General features: G+C 38.9%; 1 protein-coding gene across 1 annotated transcript; it reads right to left on the reverse strand.

Annotated features, from left to right (window-relative positions):
- Window positions 1–17,575: 17,575 nt before the first annotated feature.
- On the reverse strand, window positions 17,576–27,096 carry LOC137259620 (matrilin-2-like). Its single transcript, XM_067797234.1, has 7 exons — window positions 27,082–27,096; window positions 26,403–26,511; window positions 24,964–25,164; window positions 24,013–24,156; window positions 22,262–22,381; window positions 19,556–19,690; window positions 17,576–18,168 (listed from the first exon to the last, which is right to left on the reverse strand). Exons 1-7 carry the CDS (start codon window positions 27,094–27,096, stop codon window positions 17,576–17,578), a joined length of 1,317 nt encoding a protein of 438 aa, XP_067653335.1.
- Between the last annotated feature and the right edge of the window lie 534 nt (window positions 27,097–27,630).

The following is a 27,630-nucleotide window of genomic DNA, read 5'->3' on the forward strand; positions in this document are numbered from 1 at the left end:
CAATTTCAGCTTTCACCAACGACACAGATGATCCATTTTATGTTTCCGTGTGAGGAGCTTCAATGTCAGTGTGAACATATGTTGTTGGATCGATGTAACATGATAAAGTTTGGATATTTGGTTGACACCGACGCAGTATCAAGTGAAACCTGAACAACAGCTATTAACTGTATGCTATCGCACCACTGAATCCTTAGAATGTTGTCAAATACAATATGCTATATTATCGGAGTAAAGTAAGCATGCTACAATCCACACACAATCAAACAATAAGATTTAATTTAACTTTGAGCACTGAATATACGCACATCCACCAATGAAATGCAGTGATCTTGTTCACACAAATACACCTTGCCATTTAGAAACTGGTTAAATAATGTTAAAATCCCCACGTCTATACAACAAGAGTTCGCCAACAAAACAACAAACTATACTTTTGTGTTTCTGTTTACGTGACTCCACAAGATGGTGTGAAAGTCCTCAGCACAGACAGGATAAGTGGATGAAGTCGATCTTGCAGAATTCTTCCCTATTCTTCCAGCAATGCGATGATCAGTTCGGGAAGTGTCTGAGACGTGTTTTTGACATTGACGTTCATGGTGACTGAGTTCATCCCATGGGTGTTGTCACCTATAGATCGGAAAGGACATGGCATTATCGACCGTTACGCTTGCTGTACGTGAAGTAGTGTTGTCAGGCTGAAACACTCCCTTTGCCAGTTAATAATCGGAATTAATTAATTAATTATAATGCAGTGGTACAGGGACCGAAATCCGGCTTCACTGACTATTACGTGCAATCAGGTGTATGCCTTGTGGAAAGCAAACATTTCAAAAGTTCCTTTTACAAATAAACTTATCATGCAAACATCCACTTTTAATAGAAATTACAGAAATATATAATGATCTTGCTACTAGCCAATCGTCTTTTGTTGTTTACTCAGCCATGCAGGTATTTCTGGTAACACGATAGCTGCACAAGGTCAGCCGCTTAACCCCAAATATAGCACATGTTACATTTGGCCACTTTCTAAAATGGTGTTGTGTAATGTACATTTCTATATTTCAACATTGATTTGGAAATCTAGAAATATGTGACAAAGAAAAATAATAAGTAGCAACAGAGAAATCAGAATCTTAAAAAGATCCTAACCAAAACAAAATTTACATTTAAGAAATTTCCATTGAATTCTGTCTAAATGTAACAGAAATAACTGTGGAACATATCAACATATTGTTGAAGGACACTCTGTAACTTTGACGCGACACGGAAATTTCTATGTAAAACAGAGCTCTGACTGTTCTTCCAAAAATATGATATACTTAACACTGCCCCGGACAAATCTGCCCACCTGGGGAACGCAAGCGTTGGTGTCTGTACCACCGCATTCTGCCATCGCGTCGTTCCAATAGAAATCGTGATTCATCTCTGAACCAGATTCTACGCCAGTTCGACAGGTTCTAGGCCTAAACGTTGGTGCACCATTGAACTCGATGTCGACGTGGCACGTAAACCATCCTCTCTCAACCTGTTTCTGGCGGTCGGTGCAGAAAGTCTCCTCAATCCGGGTATTCAATCCGTAGCTGTTCGATGACGCAGGTAATGTACCCGGATGTACACAGTGGTCGCTCGAAGTCGCCCAATACGAGGGGCGTCTGCAACCGAATCTTGCCGGCGATATTTCTCCCAGAGCTGTGAAACGGTGCTTTGGTGAACATTCATGCATCGGGCAACTGCACGTTGAAACTGGTTAGCCTCAAGGAGAACAATGGCGATATAACGGTTCGCATCACGTAGACGTGGCATGTTGCGTTCGTCAACAATACTCCAAATACAGTGAATAATCGACAGACCTTTTACACCCATCTTTGAGACTATTTGATCCCCAACGTTCATGTGCATTGCATATTAACTGTGTATTCTGTGAAAATACACCCCGATATTGAAAATCATGCTGTTAAATACGCCGTCGGGTATTTTACGGATGGTGCGTTTTGTTGGGATATTTCAAGACATAAACACCATAGGGCACAAACAGGGCAAACGCTTTCGTAAAATGAATCACGTTTCATTCATTGCTACATGACATTGCAATTTTCATTATGCGTTTCTTTTTGGGAGAGTATATATATAACAATATGCACAGGCTGTAATGAACGGTGTAATGCTCATTCAGAAGATCTGAGAGCCCGGGTTCGTGCCCACAGACAAAAAGTTAAGTGACCTGAAACTCGATGTATCCCATTGAGTGAGCATCTAGATGTCTGTGCCAAAGGAATTTATATTAAATTCATAACATTTCCTTTTTTATCAAGTTCAAATTTCAGACAACTTTAAACGAGCTTTAAAATTACACTCCTTCAAAGATAAGTCCAAACAAAAGTTAAACCATTGTAAGCTTGAACTCTAGAACTTTGTCCCTACTGTGACGTCATAATGTATGTGTAATGACGTCATACTGTAACTGCTACAATCTCTCTGAAGCTAAATGTTTAAATTTTGTACACACCTACATACATACATACACACACACGCACACACGCACACACGCACGCACGCATTGCAGTTTAGTTAGATTTTAAGACACCCAGGTTTACTAACGGCCTCTTCTGCCTTAGAAGGGGTGAGATAATGTATATTGACACTGTTGTTCATAACTCCGAATCTGAACAAAATATTCGGAATCCCGAATCCGAAAAAATATTCAGATTCGGGATTCAAATGCCGAAACCCGAATATGAAGAAAAATCAAAGTGGAATCTGAAATATGGAAAAATAAATAAAAATAAAAGAAATAAAATACACAGATACATACATAGATACATGCATAGATACATACATAGATACGTACGTACATAGATATATAGACACATAGATACATGGATACATACATAGATACATATATAAATAGATACATAGATACATACATAGATACACGGACGGACACACACACACACACACACACACACATACATACATACATACATACAGGATTCAGACATATTCAGGATTTAAGTCCCGAATGTGAACAAAAATTAACATTCGGGATTCCAATCCCGAATATGAAAAAAAGCAGATTCGGCACAACCGAGCGAGACTGAGGGTCAGAGCCAGAGTCAGAAACAGAGCCAGTTTAACCTGTACTTTCTCCTTAAAATAAAAGTAGCCTGGATTAACGAAGCGTGTTGTGTTACAATCGCATGCATGCACATTACATGCCATACACTAATCATCTCTCAGAAGCGACTACATTCAGATAACTATGGTTGTAAGGAAGTGCAAATGGTGATGCACTCTCAAAACATTCAGTATTATCATATCATTATTGATTGACTCCGATAAATCTCGTAAATATTTTTAATCGTAAATTTAAAAAATGAAGATTCTCCACTTTTTTAAAGAGTTTAAAAACATACATATGAAATATTTCCAAAGGAATGAAATACATTGCCACATATTATCTTAATTTCTCTTCATCATCTTTGTCCTTGACTTCATCATTTGCATTTTATCTTGTAAATTCAATATCTTCTACTCTATTTAGTGGCATATGAAAACACAACAACAGAGTCTATGAAAACCTGAAGAATCATCAATCGCCGATTATATGACGATGTGTGTTTATACTTACAGTTAATCATACCATATTATTTAGAATGACAGAAAAGAGAAGTTCTCACAAACTGCATTTATCCTATCCCTTTTCGTGGAAGGAAAATTTATCAATGCATTTTGTATATTTCTGGCCTCACAGCACCTAACTCAAACAGAAACCTACTTTTGGACACTCTCACAGGGAATGCCTTTTTAAAGGGCAATTTTGGAGGCATCGGAGTTCATTAAGAAATTTTGTGCGAAGAACGTGAGATGAACTGAGGAGTGACACTGATTTCAAGAGCACCCAGATGACTATACACCAGACTATTACTGACTGCTTCTATAAGAGATCGGTACTTGCACCGCAAATACGGTACTCCTCTCCAGTATGTGGCATTGCATACCAAAGGTCTTCGTCACGTCTTTTCACCCCTCGTGTGTATGTGTGTGCGTATGCGTACGTGAGTTCGTGAGTGCGTGTTTGTATGTCATTATTTTTAATGGTGAAGTATGTACTATGTGGATGACCCCTTCTGTAGAAGGTAACACTCTTGCACTTCATGGCTAGGAATGAGTGAGTAAGTTAATATTAAACGTCACATCGGCAATATTTCAGCCATATCATGACGAGAAGATTTAACACTGAAGAGGAAAGTATGTGCATTACAAAAACCTGTCGACAAAGGACAGTAAAACAACTAGAATATCACGATTAGAATTACAACTAGCAAGGAAAGTTAAAACTGATATCTCTATTTGGACAACACAATATAAAACCCGGCTATGGATCGCCAACACCAGAAGGTAGATCACCATACTAGGGACCATGGGGACTTACAGTACCTTTGCTACCTGCATGGTAGCTAGCTGGATTTACACCATCCCTTCAGCTGCTTGCGATTGTGGGAAATGTCAGCCAGTATTAAAACAACAGGAATGCTACGTTTGAAAAGCCTGGTAAGTATAAATTTACTTTGAATGTTTCGGGACTTACTTATTCATGGGCCAGTCTAACGAGACGAGAAGTCGATCATTAATTAAATGAGACCTTCTACTCTTCCTCTTCCAAAGAAAGCAATGAGGTGAGGTGAGGTGAACTCGAGGTGAGGTGAGGTGAGGTGAACTCGAGGTGAACTCGAGGTGAGGTGAGGTGAGGTGAGGTGAGGTGAGGTGAGGTGAGGTGAGGTGAGGTGAGGTGAGGTGAGGTGAGTCCGACCTGTCGTGGTTGTACCCATAAATGCCGAACACCAGGCAGAGACCAACTCGTACCATGTCGTCGTGCCTTGTTGGGCGCGGCCGGGGATCGAACCCGCGACCTTCCGCTCTCCGGGCATTCGTTCTAACCACTACACCACGAAGGCGGTTAGAGAGCAATGAGTTTTTAGTAGAAAGGTTCAATGTGCAAAACGATCATACCACTTCGTTTATGCCATTTCGTCGCGCCATGAATAGTTATCCTGGGGAACAGCCATGAAGAGTTATCCTGGGAAACAAAACATCTGGTTGGTTCTCCGCTTATGAGTCAAACGTTTTGCTGTAACTAGACCCTCCCAGGGAGTTTGATATACTCATTGGATCATAGAAAGATGAATGATGTTCAGCCTCTACCTTCATCTGATGTGTATGATTGAGGACAAGCAAAAGATGCAATAAAAATGACTGTCTGTAGAAGCAGCAACCTCACCAAACTAAGAGACGAGAGGTATGTATATTGGTTGGTAATATATACAGACGTGTCCAGGACACATTATAGTTAATGAGATTTACATGGTTAACAGTTACTAGTTACCTGCATATGAGGTGGCCACAAAACAGAACAGAGCAGACAGGAACTTGACTTGCCTGACAGTTGACTTCAACTCAGGAGCGCTCAACGTCGTGGATGCAGGGGACTGAAAGTTCAGCTTTTATGTTTTGCTAAAGAAGTGGTCAGCAGGTCCGGGACAAACACAGTTGCGGCACAAACTTTAGTAATGCAAATAAATGTTGAAACATGCATTAGAGAAAGGTGGCATCAATTGTGTCGTCTAACGTAACATCAGAACTTATAGGGTTATGTTTGAGTCAAGGGCTGAGTAGATAAAAACATCACACTGCCAATGGATGGCAAAGTAAATATCTGTGGCCGGAGTGAAATCGACTCAGCCTTCCCAAACAAGCTGTTATGACATAGTGGAGATAAATCCACAAAAATAAACAAAACTGGATTTTCTCACTATTTAACACCCTGGTTCTTTAATTAGAATCATATTTCTCAAAATACACATTTCACATACCTGTTTTACCCATTTTGTAACGATGACATATTGCTATCTCTTAAACCTTTTTTAAACGTGAATACCGTGACACACGCTACTGTGTTTGTGGCAGATTCATTCCCATAAACACATATATTCTCCATTTCTTAAGCAGGTATTGAGGAATCCCTATCAAATACAACCAAATATTCCCCAAATCCCTATCAAATACAACCAACTATTCTCCAAATCCCTATCAAATACAACCAACTATTCCCCAGACCCCTATCAAGAGCATCAACGAGTATCCAACCAACTTAGTCAAGAGGATCAACCACTCTCCATAACAAACCCAGTCTGACCAAACGTGAATCTAACCCTACATCGGCAAGACCTATCCAAGCAGTAGACTACTGAAGCAACAAGCAGGCATCGACGCCATCTTCACTGGCTCCCTTCCCCCCAGGACCATCCTCCAAGTCAACGGCCGTAAACCATCCTCCAAAAAGCAAAATTCAGGTTCAGGGAACATAATCAAACATCACTGGTACATCAATCCAATGGCGCCGAGTGGCCGATGAACGTATTTATGTTACCGAACAGCTCAATGTTAATTCTGAGTTGTTTGAGACACGGGTACAAAAATGAGATTTTGCAGACGACACGGAAAACATATTTAAGAAATACAGTTCGTTCTGTCACCATGTATAGTGTAATAAATCACACTTTCGCCCTACATGGTGGTAGAGTGAATTGTATTTCTTTTCTAAGATGCCGTATTTAATAATTCCTAAGCCTAATTTCGATTGATCTATGGCAGGAAACAAACGACGGTGTCTGTGACCTAAATTAAGAATCCTCGCACAGGGCTAACTGACGCGCTGTTCTTTTGACTTGTCAGCCCCCTATGTTAAGACAAACGTTACTAGAAAAACAAATGATGAACAGTTTGGTGACGGTTTATGTTCGGTTAAATATCTTCTCTACATCATTTTAATTACAACTGTGTTTCTCTAAAACCATACAAGGCAATATGACCGTCTCATTTCTACTACCAACGAAAGTTTAGATCAGTACATTCAGAGGAAGTTGACAAGTCAAGAGACATTCCACGATGGCATTGTGGGAATGTAAACATTGCCGACATTACAGTGTCTCTGTAAGATTTTGAGTCGAACTATGAGACCTTCTATCCGTCGGAAAACATAAACGTAATGTTTCCACAGTGATGTTGGCTGTGTGGTGCAACTGCAAACCTAGAAACGGGATGCGACGAAGCAGTTTACTGTGGGAGGCTGTACGAGGCGATGGCAACTGACATCCACCGTGACGTCGGTTACATTTTGACGTAATGCAAAAAAGTTCGATTACGAGGGGTAGACTGGAATGGCCAGTGACGTCAACACATTGTGACGTAATGCAAAAAAGTGCAGATTGTCGTCTGATAAAGTATTGTCGGCGCCTTTGATCTTTTACCGAAGCATCTTAGAATTAGAGTTATCACCCTTCCATCGATTTGCATTTCGCAAAACATCGATAATTTCCGTGCATCGTACGTGATTCAACGTTATTTGAAATGGATAATTACTACCACGAAGTACCAAATGAGTCCGGCATTACCAGCGGGGTACATAGCTACTTGCTTGTAAGGGGTGCACACTGAAAATAATAACCGGCCAATCAGAAAACAACACTTTTCGTTTGAGGGAAGATATTATTCTCTTGTTATAATGCATTAGCGGAGTACATAGAAACGTTACTCGCTCGTAAGGGTTGCACACTGAAAATAATAGAAAAAGCGCTCAGCCAATCACAAAACAACACTTTTGTTATGTTATTCAGTGTACCCTTGTTATAATCCAAGGTATTAGGTATTAGATCCAGAGAGTTGTTGGGAAGCTATAATGAATGGATGTAGATTCGAAATCCCTGGTCCCCACCGACCATGGAATGTCAACAAGGACGGCATCGAAGTTGAAATCAATGATGAAACACCAGGGTTCCAAGGATGTTATACTCGAGTAATACAGACACAGGTAGCCAATATTCTTAAACAGAATAAAAGTCAGGTTGATTCCATCCATGACAGTTTCCGAAGACAATAAGAACCTGGAGGTCAGTAATGCCAGATTGGCTCATGAGCCACCGCTTTCTGACATAGTGCTGTAGGCAAATCAATATCTGAACCGGGCTCATTCAAGCACCCGTCTATGTGAAGTCAGGGCCAAAGTATTGAGCAACAGGAACACGGCTGCAGGCTCCTACTGCCCTTAACCACCAGGATCCCTTCCTCCACCGACACAGGGCCACGGCAAACGGGTTGGTGGACCAAATATGTCCCAGGGTCCACAACGGGGATTTGACAAGCTCTCAACGTTACCCAGTACCCACCACGGGGAGGTGGTTCACCATGGGTGCCAGCACCGAGATAGCAAGTAATCATAATGTCACATACACTTTGTTCAAGACGCTCCTTGATTATGTTTCCAAAGTGTATCACAAAAAAAAAATACTCAACCTTTTCATATTTTCACTTTCTTATTTTTTATTCTATTTTATTGTATTTTTTTGCTGTAAATAATGCCATGAATAAATATATATTTTCAAGAAACTCATTTCAACTTTGTGAATGAAATTTGTATGTGTGCAGGCTTGGCCGCGTCTGTGGATGTCTCTGACATTGACGACGGGACGTAACATTCAATCATTCGTTTCACATCAGAGGTTTTTCAGAGATTGCTGAAATTGAAGAAAATTACTTTCACTTTTGAAAGCTCAAAGTCTTCATGGTAACATTTGTGAAAAGTGATAATTGATGTCAGCTGCATACAAGACACGATTTTTGTGTGAGGTGATTGTGTGTGTGTGTGTGTGTGTGTGTGTGCGTGCTCGCGCGCGCATGTGTGTGTCTTATGAGACAGTGTGTCCAAGTTATGGACAAGAACACTGTTTCTGCTCAATACAATGAGGTATTGTCGACGAGAACTCAGTGTGTTTGATCAGTGCACATGATCAAGTGTCCTCAACAGACAAGAACAGCATGTGTTTGATCAGTGGATATGAGGTATAGTATCTGTGTCGATATGTCATCATCAGTTTGATCAGCGGATATGAGATATAGTATCTGTGTCGATATGTCATCATCAGTCTGATCAGTGGATATGAGATATAGTATCTGTGTCCATATGTCATCATCAGTCTGATCAGTGGATATGAGATATAGTATCTGTGTCCATATGTCATCATCAGTCTGATCAGTGGATATGAGATATAGTATCTGTGTCCATATGTCATCATCAGTCTGATCAGTGGATATGAGATATAGTATCTGTGTCCATATGTCATCATCAGTCTGATCAGTGGATATGAGATATAGTATCTGTGTCCATATGTCATCATCAGTCTGATCAGTGGATATGAGATATAGTATCTGTGTCCATATGTCATCATCAGTCTGATCAGTGGATATGAGATATAGTATCTGTGTCCATATGTCATCATCAGTCTGATCAGTGGATATGAGATATAGTATCTGTGTCCATATGTCATCATCAGTCTGATCAGTGGATATGAGATATAGTATCTGTGTCCATATGTCATCATCAGTCTGATCAGTGGATATGAGATATAGTATCTGTGTCCATATGTCATCATCAGTCTGATCAGTGGATATGAGATATAGTATCTGTGTCGATATGTCATCATCAGTCTGATCAGTGGATATGAGATATAGTATCTGTGTCCATATGTCATCATCAGTCTGATCAGTGGATATGAGATATAGTATCTGTGTCCATATGTCATCATCAGTCTGATCAGTGGATATGAGATATAGTATCTGTGTCCATATGTCATCATCAGTCTGATCAGTGGATATGAGATATAGTATCTGTGTCCATATGTCATCATCAGTCTGATCAGTGGATATGAGATATAGTATCTGTGTCCATATGTCATCATCAGTCTGATCAGTGGATATGAGATATAGTATCTGTGTCCATATGTCATCATCAGTCTGATCAGTGGATATGAGATATAGTATCTGTGTCCATATGTCATCATCAGTCTGATCAGTGGATATGAGATATAGTATCTGTGTCGATATGTCATCATCAGTCTGATCAGTGGATATGAGATATAGTATCTGTGTCGATATGTCATCATCAGTTTGATCAGTGGATATGAGATATAGTATCTGTGTCCATATGTCATCATCAGTTTGATCAGTGGATATGAGATATAGTATCTGTGTCCATATGTCATCATCAGTCTGATCAGTGGATATGAGGTATAGTATCTGTGTCCATATGTCATCATCAGTCTGATCAGTGGATATGAGATATAGTATCTGTGTCCATATGTCATCATCAGTCTGATCAGTGGATATGAGATATAGTATCTGTGTCCATATGTCATCATCAGTCTGATCAGTGGATATGAGATATAGTATCTGTGTCCATATGTCATCATCAGTCTGATCAGTGGATATGAGATATAGTATCTGTGTCCATATGTCATCATCAGTCTGATCAGTGGATATGAGATATAGTATCTGTGTCCATATGTCATCATCAGTCTGATCAGTGGATATGAGATATAGTATCTGTGTCGATATGTCATCATCAGTTTGATCAGTGGATATGAGATATAGTATCTGTGTCGATATGTCATCATCAGTCTGATCAGTGGATATGAGATATAGTATCTGTGTCCATATGTCATCATCAGTCTGATCAGTGGATATGAGATATAGTATCTGTGTCGATATGTCATCATCAGTTTGATCAGTGGATATGAGATATAGTATCTGTGTCCATATGTCATCATCAGTCTGATCAGTGTACATGAGGTATAGTATCTGTGTCCATATGTCATCATCAGTCTGATCAGTGGATATGAGATATAGTATCTGTGTCCATATGTCATCATCAGTCTGATCAGTGGATATGAGATATAGTATCTGTGTCGATATGTCATCATCAGTCTGATCAGTGGATATGAGATATAGTATCTGTGTCGATATGTCATCATCAGTTTGATCAGTGGATATGAGATATAGTATCTGTGTCCATATGTCATCATCAGTCTGATCAGTGGATATGAGATATAGTATCTGTGTCCATATGTCATCATCAGTCTGATCAGTGGATATGAGATATAGTATCTGTGTCGATATGTCATCATCAGTCTGATCAGTGGATATGAGATATAGTATCTGTGTCGATATGTCATCATCAGTCTGATCAGTGGATATGAGATATAGTATCTGTGTCGATATGTCATCATCAGTCTGATCAGTGGATATGAGATATAGTATCTGTGTCGATATGTCATCATCAGTCTGATCAGTGGATATGAGATATAGTATCTGTGTCGATATGTCATCATCAGTCTGATCAGTGGATATGAGATATAGTATCTGTGTCGATATGTCATCATCAGTCTGATCAGTGGATATGAGATATAGTATCTGTGTCGATATGTCATCATCAGTCTGATCAGTGGATATGAGATATAGTATCTGTGTCGATATGTCATCATCAGTCTGATCAGTGGATATGAGATATAGTATCTGTGTCGATATGTCATCATCAGTCTGATCAGTGGATATGAGATATAGTATCTGTGTCGATATGTCATCATCAGTCTGATCAGTGGATATGAGATATAGTATCTGTGTCGATATGTCATCATCAGTCTGATCAGTGGATATGAGATATAGTATCTGTGTCGATATGTCATCATCAGTCTGATCAGTGGATATGAGATATAGTATCTGTGTCGATATGTCATCATCAGTCTGATCAGTGGATATGAGATATAGTATCTGTGTCGATATGTCATCATCAGTCTGATCAGTGGATATGAGATATAGTATCTGTGTCGATATGTCATCATCAGTCTGATCAGTGGATATGAGATATAGTATCTGTGTCGATATGTCATCATCAGTCTGATCAGTGGATATGAGATATAGTATCTGTGTCGATATGTCATCATCAGTCTGATCAGTGGATATGAGATATAGTATCTGTGTCGATATGTCATCATCAGTCTGATCAGTGGATATGAGATATAGTATCTGTGTCGATATGTCATCATCAGTCTGATCAGTGGATATGAGATATAGTATCTGTGTCGATATGTCATCATCAGTCTGATCAGTGGATATGAGATATAGTATCTGTGTCGATATGTCATCATCAGTCTGATCAGTGGATATGAGATATAGTATCTGTGTCGATATGTCATCATCAGTCTGATCAGTGGATATGAGATATAGTATCTGTGTCGATATGTCATCATCAGTCTGATCAGTGGATATGAGATATAGTATCTGTGTCGATATGTCATCATCAGTCTGATCAGTGGATATGAGGTATAGTATCTGTGTCGATATGTCATCATCAGTCTGATCAGTGGATATGAGATATAGTATCTGTGTCGATATGTCATCATCAGTCTGATCAGTGGATATGAGATATAGTATCTGTGTCGATATGTCATCATCAGTCTGATCAGTGGATATGAGATATAGTATCTGTGTCGATATGTCATCATCAGTCTGATCAGTGGATATGAGATATAGTATCTGTGTCGATATGTCATCATCAGTCTGATCAGTGGATATGAGATATAGTATCTGTGTCGATATGTCATCATCAGTCTGATCAGTGGATATGAGATATAGTATCTGTGTCGATATGTCATCATCAGTCTGATCAGTGGATATGAGATATAGTATCTGTGTCGATATGTCATCATCAGTCTGATCAGTGGATATGAGATATAGTATCTGTGTCGATATGTCATCATCAGTCTGATCAGTGGATATGAGATATAGTATCTGTGTCGATATGTCATCATCAGTCTGATCAGTGGATATGAGATATAGTATCTGTGTCGATATGTCATCATCAGTCTGATCAGTGGATATGAGATATAGTATCTGTGTCGATATGTCATCATCAGTCTGATCAGTGGATATGAGATATAGTATCTGTGTCGATATGTCATCATCAGTCTGATCAGTGGATATGAGATATAGTATCTGTGTCGATGTGTCATCATCAGTCTGATCAGTGGATATGAGATATAGTATCTGTGTCGATATGTCATCATCAGTCTGATCAGTGGATATGAGATATAGTATCTGTGTCGATATGTCATCATCAGTCTGATCAGTGGATATGAGGTATAGTATCTGTGTCGATATGTCATCATCAGTCTGATCAGTGGATATGAGGTATAGTATCTGTGTCGATATGTCATCATCAGTCTGATCAGTGGATATGAGGTATAGTATCTGTGTCGATATGTCATCATCAGTCTGATCAGTGGATATGAGGTATAGTATCTGTGTCGATATGTCATCATCAGTCTGATCAGTGGATATGAGATATAGTATCTGTGTCGATATGTCATCATCAGTCTGATCAGTGGATATGAGGTATAGTATCTGTGTCGATATGTCATCATCAGTCTGATCAGTGGATATGAGGTATAGTATCTGTGTCGATATGTCATCATCAGTCTGATCAGTGGATATGAGGTATAGTATCTGTGTCGATATGTCATCATCAGTCTGATCAGTGGATATGAGGTATAGTATCTGTGTCGATATGTCATCATCAGTCTGATCAGTGGATATGAGATATAGTATCTGTGTCGATATGTCATCATCAGTCTGATCAGTGGATATGAGATATAGTATCTGTGTCGATATGTCATCATCAGTCTGATCAGTGGATATGAGATATAGTATCTGTGTCGATATGTCATCATCAGTCTGATCAGTGGATATGAGGTATAGTATCTGTGTCGATATGTCATCATCAGTCTGATCAGTGGATATGAGATATAGTATCTGTGTCGATATGTCATCATCAGTCTGATCAGTGGATATGAGGTATAGTATCTGTGTCGATATGTCATCATCAGTCTGATCAGTGGATATGAGATATAGTATCTGTGTCGATATGTCATCATCAGTCTGATCAGTGGATATGAGGTATAGTATCTGTGTCGATATGTCATCATCAGTCTGATCAGTGGATATGAGATATAGTATCTGTGTCGATATGTCATCATCAGTCTGATCAGTGGATATGAGGTATAGTATCTGTGTCGATATGTCATCATCAGTCTGATCAGTGGATATGAGATATAGTATCTGTGTCGATATGTCATCATCAGTCTGATCAGTGGATATGAGGTATAGTATCTGTGTCGATATGTCATCATCAGTCTGATCAGTGGATATGAGATATAGTATCTGTGTCGATATGTCATCATCAGTCTGATCAGTGGATATGAGGTATAGTATCTGTGTCGATATGTCATCATCAGTCTGATCAGTGGATATGAGATATAGTATCTGTGTCGATATGTCATCATCAGTCTGATCAGTGGATATGAGGTATAGTATCTGTGTCGATATGTCATCATCAGTCTGATCAGTGGATATGAGGTATAGTATCTGTGTCGATATGTCATCATCAGTCTGATCAGTGGATATGAGGTATAGTATCTGTGTCGATATGTCATCATCAGTCTGATCAGTGGATATGAGATATAGTATCTGTGTCGATATGTCATCATCAGTCTGATCAGTGGATATGAGGTATAGTATCTGTGTCGATATGTCATCATCAGTCTGATCAGTGGATATGAGATATAGTATCTGTGTCGATATGTCATCATCAGTCTGATCAGTGGATATGAGGTATAGTATCTGTGTCGATATGTCATCATCAGTCTGATCAGTGGATATGAGATATAGTATCTGTGTCGATATGTCATCATCAGTCTGATCAGTGGATATGAGGTATAGTATCTGTGTCGATATGTCATCATCAGTCTGATCAGTGGATATGAGATATAGTATCTGTGTCGATATGTCATCATCAGTCTGATCAGTGGATATGAGATATAGTATCTGTGTCGATATGTCATCATCAGTCTGATCAGTGGATATGAGGTATAGTATCTGTGTCGATATGTCATCATCAGTCTGATCAGTGGATATGAGATATAGTATCTGTGTCGATATGTCATCATCAGTCTGATCAGTGGATATGAGGTATAGTATCTGTGTCGATATGTCATCATCAGTCTGATCAGTGGATATGAGATATAGTATCTGTGTCGATATGTCATCATCAGTCTGATCAGTGGATATGAGGTATAGTATCTGTGTCGATATGTCATCATCAGTCTGATCAGTGGATATGAGATATAGTATCTGTGTCGATATGTCATCATCAGTCTGATCAGTGGATATGAGATATAGTATCTGTGTCGATATGTCATCATCAGTCTGATCAGTGGATATGAGATATAGTATCTGTGTCGATATGTCATCATCAGTCTGATCAGTGGATATGAGATATAGTATCTGTGTCGATATGTCATCATCAGTCTGATCAGTGGATATGAGATATAGTATCTGTGTCGATATGTCATCATCAGTCTGATCAGTGGATATGAGATATAGTATCTGTGTCGATATGTCATCATCAGTCTGATCAGTGGATATGAGATATAGTATCTGTGTCGATATGTCATCATCAGTCTGATCAGTGGATATGAGATATAGTATCTGTGTCGATATGTCATCATCAGTCTGATCAGTGGATATGAGATATAGTATCTTCGATATGTCATCATCAGTCTGATCAGTGGATATGAGATATAGTATCTGTGTCGATGTGTCATCATCAGTCTGATCAGTGGATATGAGATATAGTATCTGTGTCGATATGTCATCATCAGTCTGATCAGTGGATATGAGATATAGTATCTGTGTCGATATGTCATCATCAGTCTGATCAGTGGATATGAGATATAGTATCTGTGTCGATATGTCATCATCAGTCTGATCAGTGGATATGAGATATAGTATCTGTGTCGATATGTCATCATCAGTCTGATCAGTGGATATGAGATATAGTATCTGTGTCGATATGTCATCATCAGTCTGATCAGTGGATATGAGATATAGTATCTGTGTCGATATGTCATCATCAGTCTGATCAGTGGATATGAGATATAGTATCTGTGTCGATATGTCATCATCAGTCTGATCAGTGGATATGAGATATAGTATCTGTGTCGATATGTCATCATCAGTCTGATCAGTGGATATGAGATATAGTATCTGTGTCGATATGTCATCATCAGTCTGATCAGTGGATATGAGATATAGTATCTGTGTCGATATGTCATCATCAGTCTGATCAGTGGATATGAGATATAGTATCTGTGTCGATATGTCATCATCAGTCTGATCAGTGGATATGAGATATAGTATCTGTGTCGATATGTCATCATCAGTCTGATCAGTGGATATGAGATATAGTATCTGTGTCGATATGTCATCATCAGTCTGATCAGTGGATATGAGGTATAGTATCTGTGTCGATATGTCATCATCAGTGTACATGAGGTATAGTATCTGTGTCGATATGTCATCATCAGTCTGATCAGTGGATATGAGATATAGTATCTGTGTCGATATGTCATCATCAGTCTGATCAGTGGATATGAGGTATAGTATCTGTGTCGATATGTCATCATCAGTCTGATCAGTGTACATGAGGTATAGTATCTGTGTCGATATGTCATCATCAGTCTGATCAGTGTACATGAGGTATAGTATCTGTGTCGATGTGTCATCATCAGTCTGATCAGTGGATATGAGATATAGTATCTGTGTCGATATGTCATCATCAGTCTGATCAGTGGATATGAGATATAGTATCTGTGTCGATATGTCATCATCAGTCTGATCAGTGGATATGAGATATAGTATCTGTGTCGATATGTCATCATCAGTCTGATCAGTGGATATGAGATATAGTATCTGTGTCGATATGTCATCATCAGTCTGATCAGTGGATATGAGATATAGTATCTGTGTCGATATGTCATCATCAGTCTGATCAGTGGATATGAGATATAGTATCTGTGTCGATATGTCATCATCAGTCTGATCAGTGGATATGAGATATAGTATCTGTGTCGATATGTCATCATCAGTCTGATCAGTGTACATGAGATATAGTATCTGTGTCGATATGTCATCATCAGTCTGATCAGTGTACATGAGATATAGTATCTGTGTCGATATGTCATCATCAGTCTGATCAGTGGATATGAGGTATAGTATCTGTGTCGATATGTCATCATCAGTCTGATCAGTGTACATGAGGTATAGTATCTGTGTCGATATGTCATCATCAGTCTGATCAGTGGATATGAGATATAGTATCTGTGTCGATATGTCATCATCAGTCTGATCAGTGGATATGAGATATAGTATCTGTGTCGATATGTCATCATCAGTCTGATCAGTGTACATGAGGTATAGTATCCATGTCGACAAGATTACCCTGTGTTGGATGAGTACACATGGTCTACAAAAACACATTGTGTCTGATCTGATGACAAGGGTTGAGACGATTTAGCTTTGGGCAGTAGCTCTGTCTGGTTGGAGCATATGATCCAGTGTCGCTTGTCAACAAGACCGCAGAGTCCCTCATAAGGATGTATAATTTGATCAGGGTAAATCAGCCAGTGTCTTATGTCGACAAGAATGGCATGTGTCTGATCAGTGTCTGGAAGTCAGTGTCTCCATGTAGTTGATAACAATGTCTGCAAAGCTCATAACATAAGAGATGAAGACAAATTGAAAAATGCAACTTGTTATTTTATTTTCGGGTTTTTCGTCATCTAGCTGCTCAACGTCCCTCATACACAGTTTCCTGCTCAGCACCGCATGTAGGATCAGGATTGAGGGCAGAAGTGATCACAGTCGCTGTTGAATGATCACCGAGTTTCAGAATGTGATCTGGCGAGGTTGCCACTTCAGCCACTGTAGTGTTGCTCACAACTGGACCGACTGTGACCACATATATCTCGGCCTTTGCTTTCAAGGCTTCAACGTCTTGTTTCAGGCTAGTTTGGTCCTTGAAGATACCATCAGTGAAGAGCAAAACGATGTTGTCTGCATCAGCCCTGTCACCGTTGTGGTAAGTAAAGACATCAGACGCTGAGAGTTCTAAAGCACTGGAGACGAGAGTTCCTCCACCTTCCCCATGGGCAGATGCTATGGTTTCGACGACATCCATGGTGTTGTTATAGGTATCCAAATGAAAACCAACTTTGGCCGTGTTGGCAAAGGACAGAAAAGCGACACTGGTTTCCGTTCGACTGATATTGAGGTGCCTGACAATGTTGAGGATGAAATCCTTCATCTTCCTGTAATCGCTGTTAATGACGGACGAAGACACGTCCTCTATGATCAAGATATCCAGGGGACCAGGGCGACATTCTGCAAGCAGGAAGGTTTATCTGAAGCGTATATAACTGTAACATCTCCCTGATGGAGCATACACCATTGTTACATGGATCATACACCATTGTTACATGGATAGGAGGCCACTGTTACATGAAACAAAACCATTGGATAGTACATCATTCCAATATGGGGCATACACCGGCATTGTTACATGAGGCATACCCAGGACTGCACACCACTGATATACTGGGCATACACACCATACGATGGACCGTACACCATTCTTATATTGGGCATTCTGCATCTTACCATGGACCGTACACCATTTTTATATTGGGCATTCTGCATCTTACCATGGACCGTACACCACTGTTATAGTGGACATACGCCAATGCACCATGAACGGTACATTTCTGTTACATGGACTGACGCCATCGTTATATGCACTGTACACCAGTGTTACATTCATTGTACACCATTGTTACATGCATTATACACCAGTGTTACATGTATTGTACATCATTGTTACATGCATTGTGCATCATTGTTACATGCATTGTACATCATTGTTACGTTGGTTGTACACCATTGTGACATGCATTGTACACCAGTGTTACATGTATTGTATATCATTGTTACATGCATTGTACATCATTGTTACATGCATTGTACACCAGTGGTACATGCATTGTACATCATTTTTACATGTATTGTACATCATTGTTACGTTGGTCGTACACCACATCTCATGAATTAAGTATGATTGGGGGGTAACGCAAAGAACTGTGCATTGCGACCCTTGAACATGCTCTTCTTCTTATGTTATAATGTAAGTGATATTTAAGGAAGCATTACCGACACAAATATCCTCATAGGACGATAGTTTCATTACTCTCGTGTTTGCACAATTTCTTGTCATGATCACGTATTGTATGTAGCAAGGACGATCAGCATACACTTGACACATCAATTCATTGTTGCCCCATCTTACTGCAAGATACAATGAGTGACTGATTGAAGTCTGCAATATCCAACCTCTAGACATGGCGACATTTTGCTGAATGAGACTTGGTGACTAGAAATAGACACATGATAGTTGACCTTCATGTTACCAACTGTTCTCTACAAATTATATTCAACCTTCATGTTCCACCAAACTGTTCTCGATACATGATGGTCGACCTTATGTTACCAACCTGTTGTCGACAAATTATATTCACCCTTCATGTTACTAACGTCTTTTTGACACATAATAGTCGAACTTATACCAACCTTCTTTTGACACATTACAGTCAGCACAACTACGTTTACATTGGCAACCTGCGCTCTACATATTTCAGAGAGATATGCGTATAGTTTGGTCACCCACATAGACTCCACGATGGCGTGGTGCTTCCACATGAAGTGCTGCCTGGCCAACGATTTAGAATTTTCATTCCTTTAGGTGCACTCTTCCACCCATCCGAGAAATACAACTCCTTGCTTGGCACAGCCACGTGGTTAGTAGGCAGACGTAGATCCAGTCGAGGTAAGGGTCTGCTGATACTGCATGGATCTTCAATAGGAAGGTCAACAAAAACAGCTGTGAGTGTTTGAAGATCAGATTGTGCGAAAACAACGTTAAGCCACTCGTCTATACGGTGACACTATTCTGTAGAGATCTAACACAGCTGTATCAAGATTCTATTGTGGCTGGTAAAATTACTGTCATAAAAACTTTGGCTTTGCCAAAACGTGTCCATATGTTCAGTACTTTGCCTAACCCTCCTAAAGATTTCACTACTTCACTGAACAACATCTTTTTTAAATTTATATGGAATGACAAACCTGATAAAATCAAAAGGACCTATTTGAAAAGTACACAAAAGTGGTGGTTTAAGGATTGTTGACACTGTAACTTTTTGTGATGCTTTGAAACCAGCTAACTTGAGATCTTACTGTAAAAATAACAGCAGTTCAAAATCCCTGTAATATTCCTTTCGATGTCATTTTGTAATCTGGTGCAAATGTGGACCAAATAACACACATCAATAACCCTTATTGGAGGGATGTTTTGAAACAAGTATTGTAAAAAGAATCATGTGAGTTCGGGTAATATTTACGAAATCCTAGCCCAACCACTGTGGTTTAACCATAATTTCAAAAACCCAACACACTACAATAAACACTGGGCAAGTAACGGCATTCTTTCAGTTAAGGACCTATGTGACAATACCAGTTTTTTGTCATTTGACAGGCTGAAGGAAATGTATAACATTAAATGCACATACCTGGTCTATTTGCACGTCTTCAACATACTTCCTGATTCTTGGAAATATACTATTAGAAACGCCAGAAATATCCCAGTTGTTTTATCTAATCATAGCTATTGAAATCAAGCAAAGGATCTAAAAAAATTATGACACCTTGATTTCGGATCAAGATTTACCTAAAATCTGTCTTAACTGTCAAAAATCCTTTGGTAATATTACTTTTGATTGGAATCGAATTTTTATCACTTATAGAAATGGTTTGAAAGATGTTAAACTACTTGAGTTTCAATACAAGTTTTCACACGGTATTATCTATTCTAATAAATGAACTATTTAAAATGAAACTTGTTGACAATACTGTTTGCTGTGTTTGTAATGAGCTGAATGAGAATAATTGTCATGTTTATTGGGAATGTAGAGTAACACAAACATTCTGGAATGAACCTGAAGCCTGGATGAATGATCATATTGAGAATACACTTAAAATAACAAAATATTATTGGTTTGGGTCATTATACACAGACAGACTATTAAATAATATTATTCTTTCGGCCAAAAAGTATTCATTCATGTTGGATTAATCAATACCCTCCAAAACTTCAAAAGTTTGTTTTGAGAGAAGTTTTTAATGTAGAAACGTTCATTGCAATAAAACATAATAGTCTCCAAAGTCATTACAGAAAGTGGAGATCTATATTCCCAACTTAACAACGAAATTTGTTTCTATATTCGCTCAATTTCTTATGTGAAACTTAATGTTAAAACCTGCCAAATTGTAAAATGTGAACTGGTGTCTCAATGATGTATGCTTGCGAACAATGAAAATATCACTTTAAAAAACATTCTATTGTGGCAACCGACCGACGTACGTTTTACAAATAATTACGGTTAACACGGTCAGTATTTGAAAATATGTCCACAAACCATATAATGTTGAATATTCATTAATATCAGCCATTATAGATTGAACGTTGTAATTATTTGTCCTTGTTTCAAAATTGAGTAGAAATAACTCCTTGAATCAAACATTTTGGTTCTCCCAAACAAAACAGAAGTCGTAAGTAAATAAAATAGTTCTAACATGATATATCTACATTCTACGGCCTACTTTATCTAAACATAAGGTAGCTCTGTTTTGGGTACCTATCCACGGGCAATTCAAGCAGTTTAAACCAATGTTTAATCACTCTCAACATCGAATCAATATGGATATACTATCTACCACATTCTTCTAAAACAGCAACATTAGTACTTTTATAACTCAGACCCAATACAAATTTGCAAACCCTACATGGAATTGTTTAACTGAGGACCACTTTTTAAAAACAACTCATATTTCCGATGCATGTAATATTATCGGCTTTATCTGAACATCAAAAACTTTAAAGAGAACCACTGGAGACATATTTCTGAGTTTATAAACAAAACGTTTGACTGAGGATAGAGCATTGGTGGCTTTACTGACAAGGTTTTGAACAGACTTTCGAAAGTGAGTGAGTGAGTTCATATTTAACGTCACATCGGCAATATTTCAGCCATATCGTGACGAGAACATTTAACACTGAAATGGAATATACGTACACTATAAAAACCTGTCAACGATGGACAATAAAATTACTAGAAAATCACAGATATAAATATAAAACTAGCATGAAAAACTAAAACATTGTATTTAAAGAAGACAACACATTATAAAACACGGGCTATAGATCGCCAACAAGCGAGGGTAGATCACCATGCTAGGGACATTTTCGAAAGTGATAGCGCTGGGGGATATTGCTAAAAGCAGCACTCACTCTCTAAAATATTTCAAAGCAGTTTGGATATTGCCCCACCAGAAGGTGGTCATGGCCATGTGGGTCAAGGTGACCTACCTCCTTCACATGTTGGTCCAGAGTAGCCGTCAGGACATTGGCAAGAAAAGCCATCTCGTTCCTCTATACATGTACCTCCATTCTCGCAGAGATAATCAAACGCGTGACAAAATGTGGGCTCTGGAAAAATGATAACATGATATGAAGATATGTGATGATATTGCCAGAGTGATTACTGCATGCAGTATAACTGTGACGATTGATTGGAGAATGACTTCTGGCCCCTGAAAGTTGTAGATTATGAAGGAGGCAAGGTGTTAGTCCTAAGTATTTGGCGATAGACATTCACTTGGGACTGTGTTGCATAGTCGAGGTTTTGAGTTGGTTATTCTGCGTTTTCTTCATAAATATTTTGAGATATAGTATTTTGAGATGTATTGTTGTTGTTGCTGCTGCTGTTGTTTGTTTACTTACTCTGTTGCATTGTTCAGCATGACAAACAAGGATACACAACAACTCTGTAAAACAACCCATGCCTAACAAACAAGGTACAATATATCAGCCAATATATCACAAGTAAATGTGATTGATATATTGCAAAATGTGACTGAAAAGCACATGCCACACAAGTATGAAACGTATTTCAACATTCCTGTTAAATAGTGCTAGGCGTGACCTGGCCACCCAATTCTCTGGTCACCTCAAATAACGACAGTGTTTTGTTAATAACCAATCCTAATCTGGATCTTTAAACGGAGACACTGTAAGCGTGGTTTTGTCACGGAGACACTGTAAGCGTGGGTTTGTCACGGAGACACTGTAAACGTGGTTTTGTCACGGAGACACTGTAAGCGTGGGTTTGTCACGGAGACACTGTAAGCGTGGGTTTGTCACGGAGACACTGTAAGCGTGGATTTGTCACGGAGACACTGTAAGCGTGGGTTTGTCACGGAGACACTGTAAGCGTGGGTTTGTCACGGAGACACTGTAAGCGTGGGTTTGTCACGGAGACACTGTAAGCGTGGGTTTGTCACGGAGACACTATAAGTGTGTTGTTGTTTTTTTACGGAGACACTGTAAGCATGGTTTTGTTACGGAGACACTGTAAGCGTGGATTTGTTACAGAGACATTGTAAGCGTGGTTTCGTTATGGAGACACGGTAAGCCTGAATTTGTTAAGACCAAATTTATTCCGGTCTTCAAGTGGAGAGACAATGAAGGGTTGCTAAAGACCAAATCTAACCGGATTTTCACATGCAGAGACAAGCATGGATTGCTGTAAGCTAAATCTAACCCGATCTTCATATGAAGAGATAATGGTGTGTTTCTGAAGACCAAATATATTCCGATCTTCACAGGGAGAGACAGCCATGTGTAGATGAAAACCAACTGAAACCCGATCTTTACAGGAAGAGACAAGCATGGGTTGATGGACACCAAATTTAACTGGATCTTCCCAATCAGAGGAAGGCATGTGTTGATGAAGATCAAATCAAACCCGATCTTCACATGGAGAGACAATTATGTGTTATTGAAGTACAAATCAAACCCCATCTTTAATGGGAGAGACAATCACGTGTTGATGACGACCAAATCTAACACAATATTCACATTTTGAGACAAGCATGGGTTGCACAAGACTGAATCTAACCAGATCTTCACATGGATAAACAAGCATGGGTTCGAAGCCTGATATGGAGATGGAGTGACAAACTGGTTTGGTCAGATTGGACAGAGGTCATGATGGGCAGCAGCAAAAAAGTTTTAAAATATTTTATAACACGTAAATTGTTTAAACTTAAAATACTCACGTAAACAGAAGACACTGTCCTTCACTTCAGTTCCCAGTCCATATTTGAAGGTATCGCGACAATCTCTGTACTTGACCTCAAACTCCTTGAAACATGTGTCAACCTCGTTCTGGACGCACACAACTGCACTGCCTTCTCTCAGTTCTGTAAAGATGAAGTTCCAGGTATATTGTAAAATATCCATGACTGGCGGGAACCATCTGTAAATCTTCCTAACCCACGCACTGTCTATCCACTATTGTTTCCTATGTACAAGAATACCGCAAACTGTGGAGCATAAAAGCATCACAACAATCGGCGATATGTTTACTACTCAAAAGAAAGGAGATGTTATATTTTAGAGTAAAACTGAAGGATCAATTTGCAACGTCAAAATGCATGGCAATGAAAGTAATAGATCTATTCATAACATTTCCCAATTTATTCATAACATTTCCCAATCTATCTAACACAACAATAAGAGTCAGTTCTCAGTTTATGTACGCAGTTATAGCCGCAATATTTTTGCGGGACCTAAAACTACTTGAAACTTATGCCACTCTCGTCCTGGGCGCAGACAACTGAACTGCTTTCTTTCAGTTCTGTAATGAACGTGTTCAAAAGGTGTTATAAGGTACTTCCAAGAACGACACCTCATTCAAAGACCCATTAGCACAAAGCGATCTAAAGGCTCATTAACACTTCTTATGAACGGACATGAATCAAGGAGAATCACCGAAAAGCAATGTAAAATTGAATCGAACCGCATATGGGAGAGAAGGTCCAAATAAACCAGTTTTTCAAACTTCGTAAGAGTGCCATTTCAGGTAACTTCCAAACAATAACGTTCCATTGCTAGAAATTGTCCGGTTTGGATTTGGTGCTGTCATTTACCGGTTCGTGTGATTGAAATATAAATAAAAATCAAACATGTCTGTGTGTAAGTGAAGAACAAATTATGTTTCAAGATACCTTTCTGCCAGATGGAATACTTTCCACCACAACGTCCAACTCCAGGAGGGTAGTCGAGCAGTTTACCGTTGAGGATATCCACGTAAAGTGCATCTTCATTCGTTGAATCGTCAATAATTGTCCTATTTCTTATATAGTATGGCCATCGATGTACAATATCAGTAAAAGACATCGTATATTCTATGCTGCAAGGATCTGAAACTTTTGAGAAAAGAGAAAAAGACAATATACTGTTCGATACCGTCAATATAGAGAGAAGTGAGGTTTATATGGTGTCTAAAACAAGTCAAACGTTGATAATAGATAATATTATATTGCTAGATATGTCGTGAAATGTGAGTAAATAAAGTATGACATCACGACTAAATATTGGAAACTAACCTGTAACTTAAATGAGAACGTTTTTCAAATCAATACAATGTAACAACTGACAAAAGATCGACAGCAACTGAAGGCTGACAACCACACTCGTGTACATTGTGCATTTCAGTACCTATGCTACAATGGACCCTAGCTAGATTTGTATCAGTCCTTCAGTTGTTGGACATTGTTGGGGTAAATTAGCCATGCATTATCAGAAACACATATTCTACTATTAAAATAGCGATGGGACGCACATACAATCTCAGGGAACAATTAATTGATGTCGCATCAACCCTGTTTGAAGGTACTAAAATATAGATTATTTGTTATCAACATTAGTCATCAACCAGATGTTTTGACCACAATGAATTCACCACCCACACAGAGTATATCGTGTGCGGCATCGTCTCGTAATGACCTCTGTAAATGTCGACTGACAACTCAAGTAGGTATGTACGTAAATCCGATGCTTTGTTTTATTGTATGTAGTTCATTTATATTCACTTGAGTGTCCCGTTTCCTTTTAGGAGATAAACATCATGTGTTGGCCAATTTCCGGGTGTTATTGAGTATTTGAAGCACGGGAATGCATTTGGAACCCACGTGTTCTCTTATTCATTTTCATCACGATGTTTCTTAACTCAGTGAATTCTACACTATTCAGTAATTGATTTGATTCTAGGTTCTCTTAATGTAGTAAGTCTTAGGTCTAGTGTAGCCTCACCATTTACAAACATATTAGCAGCAGAAAGGAAGTGATTGATTCCTATTACTAGTGGTGACACAGAACTTTCGAAAAAGAATTAGAAACAGTTACATAGACAACTCTAGACATTACTTAAAATAATATATATCCTACGACTAAACATTTGGTGGAACTAAGTGGTGATTTGAGGTGAGAACGTTTAAAGTAGCGAATTCACTTTTGCCTGCCTTACCGTAACTTCCATATTTTGAGCGAACACCTGGTGTCATCAATAGAATTAATAAAGTATTTGTGAAAATGTCGGATTGATACAATGGTCATTTTTCACGATTTACAAAAAGTAAGTTTATTGCCAATAAATGTCAGTTACTTTTCAGTTGCTGATTGCCTTGTCCATGTGGTGAGTAGGCTTCTTCCTCCATCTGACCGGAACAAAAGGAAAACAGGAACAGCCCGAGCAGGATCCGAGACATGATTTCCTGGAGGCAAATAAACAGATAATAAAGCTAAACACAGTACATACACATGTCTGTGTTCCATAAAATTCTATTAAATTCCGAACTTTAGACAACAACAACTTTAGGTACACCACATTACCCCGGAGTTTAACTCCCTGCTGAATGTAAGCTATAACTTTAGCAACTGGCAGTTCAAGACAACACTTGCCATAAGGGCCATGGCTAAATGGCAGATATAAACGAACATTCCTAGACCGACTTGGTCTTGTTATGCCATCTCAGTGGTCAGGAAACTACTGACGTATCCCCCAGGGACCTATTCTCCCTTAACCTCCAACAACCCCTAAGGTCTACAGCTAGGGTCAGTGGGGTTTCCTAGAGGTTAAAACTTTCACTCGTTGCATCGAAAACCCAGCTTCGGTTGTCTACACTGGTTCAATGTGAAGCCCAGTTCTGGTCTCCCCATCTTCATGAGGATACTGGAATAGCAAAGGCACAAATCTATGACAACTCAGAACCTCTGCGAGTGACCAATGTTCACAAAACATCATGATCATCTCCTGATTGACCAGAACACCATCAGCAACTTACCTTCAGCAGCGTCATCGTGGACTGCATTGTCAGAATGGGATACAAGGATATATATATATATACACCGTGACTTTTAATTACGATAAATGTCAGTTAGAAAAAAGAATAGCCAATATTCAGATTCTCATGATCAGTGTTGCTCACGTGGCATTTTTCACAAGTTATTTTTGATTTCCAAAGCCAATTATTGGGAAAACATGTCACTTATTGTTTTTCATAATCGAACACACATTTCATTAAGACCTTTATTAAAATGTATATTTCTTCTCGGGTTTCTTCGTGGAATTAATTATCACACAAAGTAATGAAATCGTGGAATGAATAAGTTTAAATTTGACGTTTCACATCGATAGGATGGCACCATATTGAGCCTACTGAATAGTGAGTGAATATAGCTTTAGGCCGTTTGTAGCAATTTTTAAGGTTTCTCACAATAAGGACACAAAAACTATGCCTCACGCATATTACCCATGCGGGGTATCAACCCAGATCTTAAACGTGATAAGCGAACGCTTTACCCACTTGGCTACCCCACTGTCCGTGACTGGA

This window comes from Haliotis asinina, chromosome 13, assembly GCF_037392515.1.
Source record: "Haliotis asinina isolate JCU_RB_2024 chromosome 13, JCU_Hal_asi_v2, whole genome shotgun sequence".
In the NCBI taxonomy this organism is placed as follows: Eukaryota; Metazoa; Mollusca; class Gastropoda; order Lepetellida; family Haliotidae; genus Haliotis; species Haliotis asinina.

What these genes read in the sequence shown, in the direction of transcription:
- LOC137259620 (XM_067797234.1), bottom strand. An exon ending in GGACAGTGTCTTCTGTTTAC is followed by an intron (nt 22,382 to 24,012) that starts GTGAGTATTTTA and finishes TCATTTTTCCAG; the next exon opens with AGCCCACATTTTGTCACGCG. An exon ending in AGGAATGAAAATTCTAAATC is followed by an intron (nt 18,169 to 19,555) that starts GTTGGCCAGGCA and finishes TCCTGCTTGCAG; the next exon opens with AATGTCGCCCTGGTCCCCTG.